Here is a 19,806-nt window from a genome sequence, read left to right as displayed (position 1 = left end):
AGTATAGAATAGCTCAATACTAGTATTTAATTGGATCCTAATTTTTAATACTAATTTTTTAGTAAAAAAATTAATGTAGAATATTAATATTTTTTGTGATTACACACAAGTCTATAAATTAAAAATCTAAAATCAAGAAGCTAGTACTATGGCTGGAGGAAAAAAACTGTCATTTTATAACAGAATGCCAAAAATGTAAAATAAATAATATGGGGAGGGGGAAACCCACAATTTTCTAAGTGCCAGTGTAGTTATTGACTGAGTATAGGGTATGCAAATGTAAGAACTTTTAATATTAAATGAACTTCACAGGGGAGGTGGAGAGATAGGACAATGGATAGGGCTGTTGTGCCTTGCATGTGGCCAACCCAGCTTCAAAGTCCTTATCCCATAAATTCCCACAAATTTGCCAAGAGGGGTCCCTGAGGGCAGAATGTAACAAATAATCCACAAGTAAGTCCTGAGCACCACCAGGTGTGGCCTAAAAACCAAAAGAAAAAAATTTTAAAAGAACTGCACAAAAACTAACGTTTTAATATTAAAAAAAAAAAATAAAAGAACAGAGAATAGCAAGAGCTTGGGAAAGAAACCCTGAAGAGAAGACAACCTGAACGAAACCGTGAAAATCACTCTATGCTGTGTTAGCAACAGCTAAGATGAAAGCAACTCTTTTTCAGATATTACAGAAAAACTCTTTTATACTTTAATGCTGAATATTGTTTCTTAAATGGGACAAGGCTGTCTGTTTCCATATTACCTTTGTATTGATACAATGTGGATCATTTACCTTTGATTTTCTGGCTTCGAGTTGAATATTTCATGTATTGTGATGTACATATAAGTCTTTTCTCTGTATTAAAGACATGGTTTGTAGCAGAAGAAAAGATGAAAATATATAAAAGAACTATTTTGTGACATTTTCCAACTATCTATTTTTGGTACTTACTGAAGTCAAAGAAAATGAAGATTTTCTTATGCTTCTAGCAAAAGTGCATAGATGTTTTGAATCAAGGGTTCTGACCTATTTATCATTTTCCAAATGCTAAAAATATAAAAACAGACCTGAACAAAAGCAAAACAGCTACTGGATATAAAAATAGGTAGAACAGAATGGTACTTTCATTTTTTGTCTTCATATATTATTTACTTTAAAAAACATAATTTTTCTTAAAATATCTTCCTAGATATATTTCTGAGTATTATAGTCATATACAGCTCATGAATTCAATGGTCCCATTTAGCCTGATTTCTAAAAACATAAGAGGCAATTTTTTTTTAGTATGAACTGCATAATAATAAAAATCTGACATACACTATTTTGAAATTTATGGTATTTTACACAAAATTATTCATTTTGTTCTATCAATAACACACAAAATTGGAAAATTCATATTTTCATGGAAAACAAAACAAAATCATCTGGTATGGAACTGAGGAACTGAGTCTGCACTGTAAGAAAATGCATAAACATAAAGAAGTAGCATGGAAACTACGCAAAATTTATGCAAAATTATTACCACAAACTTGGGGGAAGGGAGGGTGCAAGTAAGTAAAATCTATGACTCAGAACAAAATACAATAGACTGATTACTATCAGTTCTTATCTAAAGAACTCCCTAGTATCAGAATAGAATACAGACCAGAGTACAGTCATTAGTACAATACTCTTACAGCGCAACAGAGCAAAGGTCAGGTAACAGATGGTATTAATGTTACTCCACTTGGACTGTAACAAATTTCAATTTCTGATGATAAGAAAAGCCTAGAGCTGGGTGAGCACTCAGAGTTATCAGCACTATCAGTTACCTTGCACGCACATGGACTCCAGTTCTATTCCCACCAGCACCCCACTGCAACCCCAGTGGCCCCAGCACCACTAGACCCCAGCAGACCACCTCCCATTGCTGATGAGCCCTAACCCCTAGCCTTGAAGCATCAGGCTCAGGTGCTGAGAATTGCAGGGACTAGGCCCTGCACCTACTGAACTCTGTTAGGGAGACCCCTCTGGAAAAAATAATAAAATGAGGACAAGTTTAACTGATTTTGGTGAGAGGATTTCTTCCAGGAACACTCCAGTTTATAAGCTGCTTTTAAAAATTATTAATATACAAGATAAAGGAGTGACCTTCAAAATTGTGAATATACTTTCTCATGAGAGTAACAGTATAAACTGTTAAGCTATCATGCAACTTCACAAATACCTATTTAATCTACAATAGTAATACTCCAATACTAATAGTACTAATAATATTAGTATTACTAATATTTATACTAATAATACTAATGGTTTATCTGAACATCAATCACTCAGATTTTAAAAATAAGTCAATGCTTTCTAAGCTCTGAATTCAAAGCTGCTGAAGTGATAGTTAACAGACAGTATTTATGCTGAACTGATGCATCAAAAAAAAAAAATCAACTCATCCAATCTGTTTGGCATGAATAAGCAAATGCTATACAAATGTGAGAACATCGTCATCATCCATAACAGAGTACGAGAGGGACAACATAATGAAAAAACATATATAAAGAACTTAGGGAGATGGAACTGAATCGAAATATATCTGAAACTCAGAAAAATCAAAAGTTTGGTTCAGAGAATATTTCTTAATGACCTATTCAGTGTCAAGCTTTCTAATTCTGTGTTTCAATGTCAGATTCAATTGGTTTCACAAAGGATCATTTTTATTTATTTATTTATTTATTTTCTTTTTGGGTCACACCCAGCGATGCACAGTGGTTACTCCTGGCTCATACACTCAGGAATTACTCCTGGCGGTGCTCAGGGGACCATATGGGATACTGGGAATTGAACCCAGGTCGACCACTTGCAAGGCAAACACCCTACCTGCGGTGCTATCACTCCAGCCCTGCAGAGCTTTTTATAATACCCAGGAACTATTTAGAGAATCAAATTACCAGAGAAAGGAGATCAAATAAAGGGATGGATGCACATAAAGCAACTCATTAATATAGAGTCACATCAACACACGCATATACATCAAAATTACCAGAAATCTAAAGATACTGATTTTGGGGGGTTAGGTTTGTTTTGTATTTTGTTTGTTTCTTTATTTCCTTCTTTTTCTTGGGCCACAATTGGTGATACCCAAAGGTTACTCCTGGCTCTGAACTCAGGAATTACTCCGGGGACCATATGCAATGCCGGAAATCCAACCCGGGCTGGCAGCATGCAAGGAAAATGCCCTGCCCACTGTACTTTGGCCCCCGACCACCCAAAATCTAAACTGACCACACCCATTTCTAAAACAGATATGGAACAGTAGGAACTCTTCGCTGATGAAGGGAATGAAAATGGTACAAGTGTAGAAGGCAGCTGCAACTTCTGACAAAATCAAACATTCCTTTACCAGGTATTCTAGCAATTGCACTTATTTGTATTTTATTTTTATAAAAAAATAATATCTACATAAAAACTTGCACACAAATGTGTACAACAGCCTTATTCACAAGAATGAAAAATTGTAAGCAATCAAGTTATCCTTGTAATCAAGTTATCAAACAGGGGAATGGACAGACTGGTAAACGCACACAATGAAATACTACTAACTGCTACACAGTTGTGGTGAGACAAAGCTTAGATACGTGTTACTATCTAAGTCAAAGAAGTCAATCTGAATGGAATCTATATGATTCCAAATGTATGAAAATCTGGGAAAGGGAAAACTATAGATATAATGAACAACTGTGTAGTAATCTGGGAAAAAGATTAATGATACAACTGGTAAAATGAAAGATTAAACTTTCCCTGTGAGGAAATGGTAGTTGTGTGTCATTACACACATCTGCATTAGTCAAGTACAGACTGAGTTAACCCTAGAATACACAACGAACTTTGGACAATAATGACACCCCAGTGTTATTATCAACTACACCTCTGCAATATGGGACCGTGATAATGGGTCAATTATATGGGTCAGAGGGAGAGGCTGTGCATTTGCTCAGGCAAAGGTTACATGAGAATTCTTGTTCAATTTCATTGTGAATAACTGCTTCACTTTTAAAAAGAAGCCTAATAATTATATTTTAAAAACAATGAGAATGAAAATCACTGCATGTGATTAACCCTCAAGCCAACTTAGCCCTTAACCAATTAACCATCATGCCAGACACTTTCAAATCGCAGAACCTTCAAGCGTTCACTTGGTCAGACAAACCCTGTAGCCGTCCTGCGGCCATAGAGACCCTAGAAATGTGAAGATGATCCCATGAATCTAGGGCAACAGATGCTGAAAGTTTCATGTGAGCAACATGACCACATCAAAATCACCCACAAGGGACATAACCGCGAAGTCACAGGCAATGGTTAAGCAGAGGTTGAAGAAATGTGCCCAGGGCACTAGTAAACAGATGGTGGGGGAGGATAAGAACTGTTTATGGCTAGGAAGAAGCTTCTGGCCTTAAAGCTCTAAGGTAGAGGCAAGGTTGAAGTATTGCTGACACCCAAAGATGTCTGCTTCCCATGTCCCAAGCCATCAGTTGCCATCAATTACAAGGCCTATTAATCTATGCTATTCTCTAAACATGTAAGGTTTCCCCAGCAACAGCCAAGTTCCCAGAGAAGACAGGACCTGGAGTGTGCCCATGGGTCCTGCAACTTCTAGTGGTCAAAGGGCTGTGCCAGGATGAACTCCATCAGAACCCCTCCTTCCCACCCAATTATTTTAATTAACTAATTTAACAGTCAAAAAAATAGTGAAAATGTTACACTTGAGTAATTGGTGGAGTATGGTTTCTTCACTATGTTTAAATACACTTCAAAACTCTGGGATGTCCTTTTGACACCTAAGTTACAAACCGGCTCTTAACAGTTTGGCAGAGTGCCTGGCTGTGACTCAATCGGGAGGATAAGGTCATGTACTAAAGGACGTGTTTTAGGGTCAATAAAAAGGGAGAGGACAAAACTCAGCATATTCCGAGGGAAAAGGAGGAAACTAGGAAGAAACTAGAGCCAACCAAACAGGACAGCAGCTTGATTATGCAACCAGTAGGAAGAATACAGTTGCCAATCTGCAACAGGTTACTTTGTGTATGCTTGATGAAGTTATTTTGTGTAAACTTAGAAGAGGTGAACTAACACCAACTGAGGGGTCTACTCTACAGCAGTGCTTCTAAAACGTTTTCACTTGTGATCCCTTTCTTGCCCAGGAAATTTTTACATGATCCTGAGTATAGACATCCTATAAAGTAGTTATACAAATCAAACATTTATTGAGAATAAACCATAAAGAAATTTATTTTTTAAAAATCCCCACATTTAGTTACAAGGCTACATCCAGTTAAGGAAGCTAGACACTAGAATAAGTAACAATTCCCATTCAACTGGTGGTCTCTCCTTTTAATTAAAAGCAGTCTGGTTTAAATGCTTTAAACCTTTACTTATGCCACACTAGATATTTGGTGGTATCCAGTTGTCTAGGAGGAAACTATGTGATAAAGGAAATGTGTTATACCATCTCTGCTATCAAAACAGAAAAAAGGAACATTTGAAAGCAGAACAGGATCCAGAGAGATAGACAAGACGCTTGTTTGAGTCTCGAAACAGCAAATGATTCCTTAAGCACCAGAAATGTCCTGAGCCAGTAGCCAGGAGTAAGCCCTATGCACAGTGCAGTTTGGCCCACCAGCCTTAAAAGAAATCAGAACAGTAGTTTTCATTGAAAATTCAATCAACTTTAATTACAAAACCAAAATAATTTGGGGCTGAAGTGATAGCACAGCGGGTAGGGTGTTTGCCTTGCACGCTGTCGACCTGGGTTCAATTCCCAGCATCCCATATGATCCCTCAAGCACCACCAAGGAATAATTCCTGAGTGCATGAACCAGGAATAACCCCTGTGCATCACCGGGTGTGACCCAAAAAGCAAAATAATAATAATAATAATAATAATAATAATAATAATAATAATAATAATAATTTGGCCCAAAGGTACTTCCCAGACATTGATACAGCTGAGACACAAAACCTTGCCATCATCATTAAAATAAATTTTAAAAAAACCCTCCTGTGCTGTCTTGAGGTATAGAGGCAGAGAATTAGGATTCCCTACTGCTTCCCCCACTTCCTTAGTCCCAGACACCTACTAATCCCTTCTCCATTGAGATTCTTACTTCAATAACATTATTTAATGAAACCATACAATAATTTGCAATTAGGATAAATCCCTGTAAATTTTTCTCAGGATTTGGATAACAATCATGTTGGAAAACTTCTGAACTGATCACAGGATCCTGAAAACTATCAGAACCAAGTAACAAAGATTGTGGCTAAGCTGATGTAGTTTATACTGAAACTGCTGGCATAAAGAAATTAAACTCCACTGTGCTGTTACCAAAAGTGTCCTGTGTTCATCCAGCATTTTGGATGAAACAGGAATTTACAGAGATCTTCAATTTTCTCACAACTAAATATTTGCTCTCACACTAATAGAAAAAAATCAATAAGCAAACACAAACTCACTGAAACTGCTATTATTTGTCACTGCAAATTTTATGTTGGTTTAAGTCACTACAAAGAAGAAACAAGTGTATCTGCCAGCCATAAAGCCTTTTAAAAACCCTCAAGATGATCTGTGTGTCTTTCCAATGTTTTCTTCAGCATATTTAGTATATCCCTTATAATTGTATCTGTCATTGTTCCCCTGTCAAACTGAGCAACAGAAACTCAAGTCTGAATGATTTTGTGAAAAGCCAAAGCAAAATGATCAGATAATATATTTCCTATTCTAATCATTTTTAAAAAAACAGAATCTCAACTAGCTCGGCTCATTTTGCTTTGTTATAACAAATCTATAACACAAAAATCAAGTTACAACTAAGGAAAGGGACTACAACTACACATGGTGGTGCTCAGGACTTACTCCTGGCTCTGTGCTCAGGGATAACTCCTGGCAGGTGTCAGGAGATCGAACCTGGGGTTGGCTAGTGGGCAAGCACCATGTCCATTTTACTATCACTCTGCCCCTCTGTTAAATTTCTAAAAAATATTTTTAGAAAAAGAGAAAGCAAACTGACAAGGCAGTTCCTTTAAATATTTGTGAAAGTTGGTAATCAACAAGATGCTATTTACTGATTTGCCCAAGAAGAATATGAAAAGCAGAACTCAACATTCTGAATAACCTCAATCAACACACACACACACTCACATCACAACCTTGAACCACTTTTCCTTTTCTTTTTTTCTCTTTTTTCTTCCCCCCCAACACTTTTCCTTTTCTATTTTCATTTAGACACTGTGAACCAATGTTAATAGTCCACACTCATTTTTCCTGGTATTAACTTACTGAAACAGGACTGGACAATCCCAGAGAGAACTAAAGAGCAAACACATCTCTCACTCATCTGTCTAAGCCCCAATAGTGCCCACAAGATGCACTGCACAAACCGGCCACCAAACAGGATAGAGCGAGTGTTAAGGAAAACATGGAAGGATAAGAGTATGACTCAAATGGGTGTAGCACAAGCCTGGCACCACACCCCACTCCCTCAGCACCTCTGGGTGACTTCCAGAGCTTGACTCAGCACTTCAGGCACAAGCACTGAAACCTCAGGTCCACATCTGAAACTAAGTGGCCCTAATCTACCTTCTTAGTCCAGTTCCATCCTGGCAACCTCTGAGTGTGGCTCCTATTTTTCAAAAAGAAAGGAAACAAATATGTATTTAGAAACAATTTCAGAACGCAAGAAGGCTAAAAGCTTAAGTCCTAGTCGTGTCCAAACTGTGACTCAATTTTCTTATCTGAATAGGGGACAAAAATACCTCATTTGCAGGCTTTGTAATTGTGTGCTGTTATTTGTTTAGTGAGTGGTCCCAAGATCAAACCGAGGGTCTCTGACACATAAGGCAACTGCTCTACCGTAAGGCATTCCAGACTAGGGTTTTAATACTATTTGTATTTGTAAAATTTGTATTTGTAAAATTTGTAAAGTTCTAATATGTATGCCTGGAAACTACCCAATACATAAGGTTTAACTAATACTATGATTTAAATTTACGTACTTTAAAAAGTAACTTAAGTAACTTACTTCAAAAAGTAAAACTATTAAAGGGCCAGGGGACACAGCTCAAAGTGTCCCCTGGCCCTTTAATAGTGTGCTAAGTTTTGCACAAGGGAGTTCCAAGATGATCCCTTGCACTGCATGGTCCCCAGCACCAAGAGACCTCCACTGCTGCTGCTGTGAGAGTGAAACACACAACGCAAAAATAAAATGTTAAGGATCCATACAGGGGCCGGAGGCAGGCAGGGCGCTTGCCTTGCAAGGGTTCTATCCTTGGCACTAGCCAGGGGTGATCCTGGGCAGCGCTGAGTCATTAATAAGCCCTACGCACCGCTGGGTGTGACCTAAAAACAAACAAACATAAACCCTATTACCAAAGATTCGGGTCCAGGCATTGCAGCAAGAGACCAAAAGCTTAAAATAAATTGTCCGAGGGAAAAAGCACACGCTCACGGGCTGGCAAACTTCTTCTGGGGAAAGCCACAGCCTACTGAAAACAATTAGGCGTGTCCGCCCAAGAAGCAGTATCCTCAATCCTGGAGGCCACTATTCTTCGAAAAACAAAAACTAAAACTAAATCAAACTAACAAATTTTCCCTTTGCCTACACTTCAAATGTTAAGGACCACTCTGCGTATGTGCATTCCTAAAACATGTGGGGTTTGGACACAGGACCATGGGAGTCCCTGCAGATTCTACTGAGGACAGAAGCATAAATCCGTGCTTGGCCAAGGCAACTTAAGGAAACGTCTGTGAACTGAGTAAAACTGGCCGGAAAACGTGCTGTCCCCAAACTTCCGAACTCCGGGCAGCCAGGACGGGAGGAGGACCTCGGGAGCCAGCAAGGTCCTCGCGCCGCTCTCCGGGCCCGCCGAGCCCCCGCCACACTTACTCCCAGCAGCGGCCCGCGGCCGATCACCGTCTCCCCGGGCGCCAGGGCGAGCCGGGGGCCGCCGTCCCGCGGCTGCAACTCGAAGCCCCCCGACATGCCGGCAAGGATTAGGCCCCTTCACGAGGACACGGTCCGGGCGGCCGTTTCCACTCTCCACCGGCACGCACAGGGCCCTACGCAGGCCCCCGAAAAACACGGGCAGACACGGGGGAGCACTGGCTGATCGGGCAACTCGCGTCCTGGCGGAGCAGGGGTCACTGCCGAGCTGTTGGGTGGGGGTCCAGGGGGTCCAGGTGGGGGTCCGAGCCCCGCCTCTTCACCCGGGCCAATGACGCAACCAGGGATTCCCCCCTCACGCCGCCTCAAAAGGTGTCGGTAAAAGCCCGGGTTTAGTTTCGCTACCTCATCTTCCCCCCCCACCCCACCCCGCCCTTCTCACCGTCCACCCAGTCTGGTGGACGCCGGACCTTGTAGTCCTCCGCTCCCTATTTAGCGTCGCTTACAGAAGCGAAAAACTACCAATCCCAGAGGACGGTGCGCGCTCCTGTCTTCCTGCGCCTGCGCACGATTGCGTAGGCACGGCGTGGCTAGAGGAGGCGGGGTTTCGACAAAGAGGGGCGGATTCGAAATTCACAGGATTTGGGAGTGCCCCAGCGATTACTTAAGGACCGATGTCTAGAAGCTTCTGATCGCTGCAGCGGGTGCGCTTGGCGACCCGCACAGCCTGAACGACCCTCCTCCCGCCGTCTTCACTCCGTGGTGGGTAGAGAGCCGCGATGACTCTCTGTGCTGATAGTTGTTACTGACTTTTCGGCAATGCAAGATGTTCCTTGGACTCGGACTGCAACAACCTGTGAGAGATGCTTTCAAGGAGAGTCGCTCAAATAGCACTTGAGGCCATTTTTTTCCCATCTGTGAGTTCTGGACGCGGCTGGGGACTCCTTGAGCACCGGGTGGGTGCGACGGGGGGGGGGGCTCCCTGAGCACCGGGTGGCGCGAGACCCTCGGTCTGCACTAACCCAACTGGACAGGTAATTCAACAAAGTTATGTGGACAAATAAAAATGAACACAGAAGTGTTGTCTTCTAGGCTTTCAGGCAATACTGGACTTAAAAGAAAGTTTAGATTTCAAGAACTTCAGCAAGGACTTCTCTGAGTCCATCTCCTGCTTACTGTTCAAAATCCAAAGGTCCGGATCTGCCCGAAGCGGAATAACTCTAATAACAGAGTTTTGATTTGGCGAAGTTTTATTGATTTTTTAAATTATTATTATTATTCAGCTCAGTTCCCAAGCAAGATTTGAGCAGCCTGGAGATCGATGGTGGTGCCGGGGGAAAGAGTTACCAGCGCTACATCCTGTGAAATTGAGAGTGCTCAAACTCTAGACTTCACATGCTCCAAACCTTGGAGCTATTTCCCAATTTCACACCCCCCCGTTATTGTTTTTTTAAAAGGTAATATGGTTTATATTCTATAGGCTTAAAGTGTTACTGTGCCACACCTGCCACTGTGCTTAGGTCCCTTCTTATCAGACCCCTTCTTTCCCACCACAGCTCACTCTATCTACCCATCCTGCTCAGTAACCTCAGTTCTGTTGTCAAGAGTTTGTTTCCATTGAATATTGCCTATTCCGTTGCTTTGTGTCTTTATATGCCCCAATATGAGCAAGATCCTCTGGTATTTATCTTCTGCCTTCTGATATAGATTGCTTAGCCCGACACCCCTTAGTTCTCTCCACGTTGTAGCAAAATGCAAGATTTTATCTTTTTCTTATAGTTGAGAGTATTCCATTGTGTATTTATACCACAGCTTCTCTACTTATCTGTTTGGGGGTTGAAAAGTTCTGCATCTAGAACCTTGTAACTAGAGCTACAGTGAGCAAAGGTATACATAAATCTTTACAAATAAATGTTTTGTGTTCTTGAGATACATATTTATCATATATATGAGATATATGTCATATATATGATCCAGCAATTCCACACCTTGATCTCTCATATACATCAGATATATATGAGAGATCAAGGTGTGGAATCTCATATCTGATGTATATGAGAGATCAAGGTGTGGAATTGCTGGATCATTTTCAATTTTTGAAGGCGTGCAAGGACCTTGGACCATTACCCTATGGATCTCAAGATTGACTTCTGTTCTCCTTGCTTTGTGTAAAATATCACTCCTTACATGGGGTTGGATGTTTTCTTCTTGTAGAGCTCAACCAGTGCTTTATATACCATTGATATCAACCCCTTATCTGATGGGTATTGTGTAAATATCCTTTCCCATTCTGTGGATAGTCTTTGTATTCTGGTCACTGTATCTCTTGCGGTAAAGAAGCTTTTTAGTTTAATGTAGTCCCATTTGTTGATCTCTGTTTTTACTAGATTGCTTAGTTCCGTGTCACCTTTGAAGATACCTTTATCTTCAATATCGTGGAGGGTTTCGCCGACCTTGTCTTCAATGTACCTTATGGTTTGTGGTCTAATGTTGAGGTCTTTAATCCATTTTGATCTGACTTTTGTGCATGGTGTCAGGTCAAGGTCTAAACCCATTTTTTTGCATGTGGTTGTCCAGTTGTGCCAGCACCATTTGTTAAAGAGGCTTTCCTTGCTCCACTTCACATCTCTTGCTCCCTTATCAAAGATTAGATGGTCATACATTTGGGGTTGTGTGTAGGGATATTCCACCCTGTTCCATTGGTCTACGGCTCTGCCTTTGTTCCAGTACCATGCTGTTTTAATTGTTACTGCTTTGTAGTAAAGTTTGAGGTTGGGGATGGTGATGCCTCCCATCATCTTTTTCCCAAGAATTGTTTTAGCTATCCTTGGACGTTTGTTATTCCATATGAATTTTAGGATTGCTTGATCCATTTCTTTGAAGAATGTCATGGGTATATTTATAGGGATCGCATTGAATCTGTATAATGCTTTAGGGAGTATTGCCATTTTGACAACATTGATTCTCCCTATCCACGAGCAGGGTATATGTTTCCATTTCCTCATGTCCTCTTTGATTTCATGGAGTAGCGTTATGTAGTTTTCTTTGTAAAGGTCTTTTACTTCCTTGGTTAAGCTGATTCTGAGGTACCTGATTTTCTGGGGCACGATTGTGAATGGGATTGCTTTTTTCATGTCCCTTTCCTCTGCCTCATTGTTTGCATATATGAAGGCCATGGATTTTTGGGTCAAAAAATGGGGCAAAGAAATGAACAGAAACTTTACCAAGGAAGAAATACGAATGGCCAAAAGGCACATGAAAAAGTGCTCTGCATCACTAATCATCAGAGAGATGCAGATCAAAACAACCATGAGATACCACCTCACACCACAGAGACTAGCACACATCCAAAAGAACAAAAGCAACCGCTGCTGGAGAGGATGTGGGGAGAAAGGGACCCTTCTTCACTGCTGGTGGGAATGCCGACTGGTTCAGCCCTTCTGGAAAACAATTTGGACGACTCTCAAAAAATTAGATATTGAATTCCCATTTGACCCAGCAATACCACTGCTGGGAATATATCCCAGAGAGGCAAAAAAGTACAATCGAAACAACATCTGCACATGTATGTTCATCGCAGCACTGTTTACAATAGCCAGAATCTGGAAAAAACCCGAATGCCCCAGAACGGATGACTGGTTGAGGAAACTTTGATACATCTATACAATGGAATACTATGCAGCTGTTAGAAAAAAGGAGGTCAAGAATTTTGTAGTTAAGTGGATGGGCATGAAAAGTTTCATGCTGAGTGAAATGAGTCAGAAAGAGAGAGACAGACATAGAAAGATTGCACTCATCTAGGGTATATAGAATAACAGAGTGGGAGACTAACACCCAAGAACTGTAGAAATAAGTACCAGGAGGTTGACTCCATGGCTTGGAGGCTGGCCTCACGTTCCGGGGAAAGGTCAACTCAGAGAAGCGATCACCAACTACATTGTAGTCGAAGGCCATGTGGGGGAAGGGAGTTGCGGGCTGAATGAGGGCTAGAGACTGAGCACAGCGGCCACTCAACACCTTTATTGCAAACCACAACAGCTAATTAGAGAGAGAAAACAGAAGGGAATGCCTTGCCACAGTGGCAGGGTGGGGTGGGGGGGAGATGGGATTGGGGAGGGTGGGAGGGACACTGGGTTTACGGGTGGTGGAGAATGGGCACTGGTGAAGTGATGGGTTCCCAAACTATGTATGAGGGAAGTATAAGCACAAAAGTGTATAAATCTGTAACTGTACCCTCACGGTGATTCTCTAATTAAAAATAAATAAATTTAAAAAAGAAAAAAAAAATATCACTCCTTACAGTGCTGGGAATCCAAGTGGGGTTAGCCACACTATGTCTCCTGCCCCAATTTTCAATTTTTTAAACAAGTGGGCAGAAGCATTTCATTCCAGAATAAAAAATAATAAACCTTAAGTGTATAATAATGTTCTCCTAGGATGACATTCTTTTCAGTCATATGACCATTTGGCTTTAGTTTGTATCAATAACTAGAAAGGGAGAGATAGTGGCAGACTTGCTCTTGGTTCACCATGTAATATTGCTTTGAAGGGCAGGAGAGATAGTACAGGGGTTAAGGTGATTCCTAAGAACCACTAATTGTGACCCCAACCTTCCTTTCTAATATATTATTTTTACCAGTGTTTTTTTCTTACTTTTATAAGCTCTCAAGAAAAAGTTAAATACAGGAATTGAATTCTAAGCACCAGAGCTCATATGGATCAGAAATAAGCAAATGATGAATGGGAGCAGCATACTGACCCAGAAACACAGGTGAGAGGCACAGCTAGAAAGAAAAGCAAATGTCTTTAGCTGAGTTCAAAGAAGTATTTATCTACATCTCAACCTTCCACTCAATTATAAAAAGGAATTTTAGAATTCCTGGAGCATGTGGCCATGAATCAAACTCTACACCACTGGTATACCAGGAGTAGCACACCACATTAGATGGGATGTAAAGTGGAAGGCAACCAATCTCGATTAAGAAAATATTAATACACAAGGCTTAACCTGTAACAACAGGTTAGTTACATGAGGGCTTGATGGCTTCAGGATGAGATAAAACAATTTTCACACACTTTCTTCTAAGGAAATCTTTTTTGAACCTTTTTACCGAATTATTCATTACAAGCAATATAAAATAAATTATCTAGGGCCTGCTATTGGATCACTCCTGGGTGGTGGTTGAGAAAATTGAAAATAATGGTGATGAGAAAGCATAATGGTGGTGGGATTGGTGTTGGAATATTGGATGTAATAAAACATTGAGAATAACTTTATAATTTTTTAAAAGGGAGTGAAAGGTGTAATAAATTGACTTTTAGATCAATGTGATCCGTCTTTGTATGCAAAAATAGATCCAAACTTTTAAGTGATTTCAGAAGCCTACACTATATACTTGAAACTGGACTTGAACACATTAAGTCATATACTGTACTAAATTATAACATTGTTTATAGTATTAGTCCAGACTGTTCTCTTTAATTTGCAATTAGCTATGCATGTAGGTGAGCTTCTAGAAGTCACATCTAATGTACTCATCTTATAGCTGAATTGAATATTTGAAACTGTCATTGTAACCCTACCTCAGTTTCTTGTCTATTTTAAATATTTGTAACAAATGTGAGCACCTACGATTTAGGTACAAGTAAATAAACACATTTTACATAAATTAATACTACTAAGAGTCCATGATTATGATTATGATTACTAAAAGGAAATCATTTGATTAAATGACAAGTCTTCAGTTCCCACAGATAAGTATTCGGGAGTTTTACAAAATCAAATTTATTTCAAAAGTTTTCTTAATAACTATTTGGAATCAAGTATGTCCTCACTATAGTCATTTCTGCTACTAAATTTAAAGAATAGTCTTATGTGGAGTACCTTTTTCTCTAAAAAATATGTTCTCTGGAAACAGAAAAATGCTTAGCAACAAATTTGTTTACTAAAATTACATTTTAAAAGAAGAAAATTTACTTATGTAGAGTAACATTCATGTAAAACTGAGGGAGGAATGTAGATGGCACATGTTATCCCTGTTAGTACATGTAAGAGCACATAGCAAGCATCTTTGATTTCATTTTAGCTCATGTCATAACAGTTAAAATTATTTAAATCATACCAGAATATATCTGGCTCTGAGTAAGATTTATAGCCTGATCTGAAAAGACTGAATCTGTTTAAATCTTGCCTTTTAGGATACTTACAAAAATAACTTACAGCTATGCAGAACAACTCCAACAGTAATAGTAATTTAGGAGTTTCGGACATAGAATTGAACCCTAAAGATGCTGAGGACAATGAACAAAGTACATACAACTTTGTTGAAGTGCTGCCTCCAGAACTTACTTGTAAAATTTTCAGTCTGCTGGACATTCAGAGTTTCTTCAGAGCTTCACAGACATGCCACAGGTGGAATGAAATCATAAGAAACACTGATTTTTTATGGAAATCTCATTGCTTAATATTGGTGGATCAAAAAGACAGAGATAATAATAGACAAAATGGTTATTCCTGGAGGGTAAGTTTAATCTTACTGTGCAGTAGATTGAACCAACTTTATTTTCTGCTTGCAAGAGGTAGGTATTGAATATAGGATGACCATGTTTTGGCCTTTGAATATGAATGCAAGATGAATTACCATTCTTTTCCTAGAAATCACTGTCTTCCATCCATTCTCCTACAAATTTTAAATTCCTGATCTAAGTCATTTTCCTCTGTCAACCAGAAGGAATATGATTACTTCACTTTACTCTGCCTTATCCAAAATTACCTCGCACTCTGTGGTTCACTTTATGTGCACATACGTATACATTTATTAGCATATGTATATGTCAGTTGTAAATACTTAATCTTTTTTCTTGAGGATGAAAGTGGGGTCTCCCAAGTAGTACTTGGGATAGTCTAGGAATCCCTCCTGGCAATTCTTAGCCAGCCCCACTGTGGTTCAGTGCTAGAGCCTGAGGATTACCCCTCTGCCCTAGCATTGCTCAGAGGCCTGCAAGGACACACCTGGTGTTGCTCAGGATTATTTGTTACTGGAGATTGAACCAGAGTTGGCTGTACTCAAGGCATGGCCTTAAACCCTGGACTATCTCACTGGCTCCAGTACTTCATTTTTAAAACCCTGTCAGTCAATTTCTCTAATTTCAAATAAACTCACCAACCAGCTACCTACAACACTCTTGAATAATGATGGTTTACTTCTTTCAGGATATACTACTGATGACTAAAGTGAAGAATGAATGGAAAAATGGCAAATACAGCAACTACACTCCTGATAGCCAATTAGAAAATATCATGTGCCCGATGGATGCAGATACATGGGGGGAAATTTTTGAAGCAGAATGTCAAAGACAATAGGAAAAAATCACAAACAAATTTTGTGACTTCAAGAATTTAAAACTAAGAACTCTCAGTTTACAACAGTACATCTGTTCATTTTTTTAAATCATCTTTTTAATATTTAATATTTTAAAGAAATATTTTTATTTTAAAGAAATATTTTAAAGAAAACTAGAGAAGTATTATCAAAACTGAACTTTGTTTATATTTTGCACTTTGGAAAAAAGTATTTTTATAGTTTTGTTGTGCTGTGAAAAATCATGAAATGTGATTTATATACTATAATATGTGACAGGGTGATATAAAATATTACTTTAATATATTTGTATACTTTAGCACTTTAATAATATTTGATATTAAGGGAACTTAGCATTTAATGCTTAATGATAATTCAAAAATTCAGGGTACCATTTGCAAAAACTGATTTACAGATTCGTTAAGTAGACTTAACTAGGAATTTGAAACAACTACCTAATAAGATTAAAAGAAATATGCTTAAATTTAAAATAAATTTATATTTTAGTACTTAAATCTTCCATTTCAATTGAATCAGATTGAACTGTCAAGTATTGACATTATTTTAAGAAATTATGCTTTTAATTTAGTTTAAAACTAATCTCACCAGAGTTGTAAAACTTACAAGAGTGAGATTCCCTTTACTTGTCAACATATCTAGATTTGTCCTTAGGGACTAAAAATATATAGGAAATTTCTAGACCACTACTATCAGAACTGCCACCTTATTTTTATTTATATACATTTTGGAGCAGAGAATGCTGGTTTTCAGCTAAATTTTCTTTCTGACATTATAGCACCATCTAGTGTGGAGGACCATTAAAACCCGGGAGACAGCCTTTTGTGTTTCCCATATTTAAAAGAAAGATACTGTTAGGGATCCCTCATATTTAGGAGATTCCTAAATATCGACTTTGTGTCAGTTTATACCTTTCAAGCTCATTGGAACTTTTTTTAGCTTTTGTACTTATCTTTTGTACTTATCCTTAAAAGTCAATGATATAGTACTGACTATATCAAATTGTTCATTCTGGTCAACACCAGAGTAAAAAGTGTCAATATGGGTAATTTCCTTAATCAATATAGGTAATTTCCTATTAAAGAAAATATCATAAATATGGGCCCTACCCTATACATAATCCCTTTTTTTGAATTAAGCAGGAGTTGATTGTCTCCAATGTCCTCAGAGGAAAAGGGGCTTGAAGTTTAGGTAGTACAGATCATCAGACTGTTTAGCAATCCCCTTCATAGGAATGTGCTTCATTGCATGTCATCAATCCTCTGTTGGCACACTTTTGTAAAACCAATCATCTAAACCTGGAAACTACATCCAGTCATTCTGATCTGGGTTTTAAAATGTTCCCATAGTTTTGTATGTACTATGCTCATGGTTGTCATGCCACATTTAATTTTATGTCTGTCTCCCGTTTTAAACTGTGAGATTCTAAATGGCAGGGACCATGTATTTATTTATGTTTCTCACACCTAAATATAGTAGGTGTTTCTTAAATATTTTTTAAGTTATTGTGTTTTATTTGTTTTAATTCTACCAGGAAGGTATGTTAAAAATATTTTACTGTATGATCAGTGGATAAGATTATGTTGAATTCAATGCACTATCTATAAGATATATGTGATGCTTTATATTAAAGCTATGGATAATTATAATGCTCTTCTCAAAAGCTAAAAAAATAGAAATATTTTGTTTTAAAACTTTTTTGCTTTTTGAAACAGTGTACTTTGACACTCTTGTGGTGATTGTGACACTCGAATATTGAATGTCTGAATCTTTATTATCAACTGTGTTTTAAACCATGGTGCCTAAATAAAATTAAAATACTTGTTGTGCACTCAAAAGGAGAGAGATAGCAAAAGGGAATGCCCTGTCACAAAGGTGGGGTGGGGTGGTGGGAGGGATGCTGGGACCATTGGTGGTACAGAATGGGCACTGGGGGAGGGATGAGTACTCGACCATTGTATGACTGAAACACATGCACAAAAGTTTGTAAGTCTGTAACTGTACCTCATGGTGATTCACTAATAAAATTTTTTTTAAAAAAATACTTGTTGTGATTATTTTTTAATTTGCTTCCCTACCCAAACTACTATAACCAAATTTTAAAATGGTGCTATCAAAGTGGCAGATGGGGAGGGTAGAAGGGAACATAGAGACACAGGTAGAGGAAAGTTGCCACTGATGGTAGGATTGGTGCTGGCATATACTTCCCTACATTACCTGTGTAGCTGAGGCCCCCTGCCCCCTGCTCTTCTTTACGTCCCTTCCTCACCTTACTTCTCCCCTCAATTTCCTTCTTTCACTGTCCTTCTCATCCCTATTCTCTAAAAATTTTTTGAATAAACATTTGAAAATTAGCTTAACTGAAAAGTATCACTTATTTTTAATTACTGGGTCATCCCTGTCAGAATTTTTTTTATTTTGTTTGATTTATAATTCTGTTAATGGCAGCATTTTATGCATATGATATTCCAACACCACATCCTCCCCCAGCGTGTCTGATTCCCTCCACCGTTGTCCCAGGGTCCTCTCACACACACTCTTGCCTAAACTCAGTTCTGTAGACCAGTTCTTAGTTTCTGTTGCCTTTGATCATTCGTTTTTTCCTTACTATTTTTTCTATATTCTACATATGAGAGAGATGATTCTGTCTCTGTCCCTCTCCTTCTGCCCAGTCAATTTTATTATTCAAATTATATAAAGAATCCTTTTTTAAAAAATCCCCCTTTTTTTCAGTCCTATTGCATTTTTTAAAGCCAAATAGTAAGTTATAAACTATGATCATAGTTTACAAGGAAAGGAAAGTTTTGGACCTTAAAGATAAACTTCACGTGTTTAGGATGAACCAAACATTTATCAGTCTGAACCATGAATATTTGAAAACATGAGTGGGCGGAGTAAACTGGAAGGAAGAGTGCTCTCACCCATAGATAAAATACATGTGAAATGTACACAGCTTGTAAAGGAGGAAAGATTATTAAACTAGAGTTTTAAGAAATTTCAAAGTATTTAATCCGTTCATCTGGATTGTTTGTTTGGGGACAGTACCCAGCAGCGCTTACTCCTGTATTCAGGGATCACTCCTGGAGGGCCATATTGGATGCTAGGTATCAAACCCAGGTTGATGTGTGCAAAACAAGTGTCCTACCTCTCCAGCCCCAAGATTTAGATTTAAAAAAAAAACCTCAGCTTCTTTTATTTATTTTCTTTAGTAAATCATTATGAGATACACAGTTGCAAAGTAGCTCATGACTATTTCAGTCATATGTTTCAACACCCAACCCTCAGCAATCTCTCTTTTTTTTTTTATTGAATCACTGTGCAGTAAAGTTACAAAGCTTTACTGTTTGAGTTTCAGTCATACAATGATCAAACAGCCATCTCTCCAGTGCACATTTTCCACCAACAATGTCTCCAGCATCCACACCCATCCCACCCCTCCCCCTGCCTCTGTAGCAGACAATTTCCCTCTTACTCTCTCTCTACTTTTGGGCATTATGGTTCAGCAACCTTTATTTAGTTG

The 19,806-nt window shown here is 38.7% G+C and overlaps 2 protein-coding genes across 3 annotated transcripts in view; one reads left to right on the top strand and one right to left on the bottom strand.

Moving 5' to 3' along the window:
* Positions 1-9,231, bottom strand: part of APLF (aprataxin and PNKP like factor) — a 70,504-nt gene extending 61,273 nt beyond the window's left edge. Inside the window, exon 1 of one of the 2 annotated variants that reach the window (XM_055121872.1) lies at positions 8,911-9,231. Coding sequence is in view for 1 of the 2 variants with exons in the window: in XM_012932915.2 (XP_012788369.2) it covers positions 8,911-9,006 (96 nt within the window). In the remaining variant the exon portion in view is untranslated. The remainder of the gene's footprint in view (positions 1-8,910) is intronic. The other variant, XM_012932915.2, reaches the window with a different exon arrangement.
* A 1,018-nt stretch (positions 9,232-10,249) lies between these two features.
* On the top strand, positions 10,250-16,357 carry FBXO48 (F-box protein 48). Its single transcript, XM_055121332.1, is given in 4 exon segments — positions 10,250-10,364; positions 13,570-13,678; positions 15,106-15,428; positions 16,121-16,357. Coding segments are annotated over 2 exon segments (534 nt in total). The 5' UTR covers positions 10,250-10,364; positions 13,570-13,678; positions 15,106-15,131.
* The last annotated feature ends 3,449 nt before the right edge of the window (positions 16,358-19,806 follow it).

The sequence above is a fragment of the Sorex araneus genome, chromosome X, assembly GCF_027595985.1.
Source record: "Sorex araneus isolate mSorAra2 chromosome X, mSorAra2.pri, whole genome shotgun sequence".
In the NCBI taxonomy this organism is placed as follows: domain Eukaryota; kingdom Metazoa; phylum Chordata; class Mammalia; order Eulipotyphla; family Soricidae; genus Sorex; species Sorex araneus.
The sequence above is the reverse complement of the archived record's forward strand: the minus strand, read 5'-3'. Positions and strand labels throughout refer to the sequence as shown.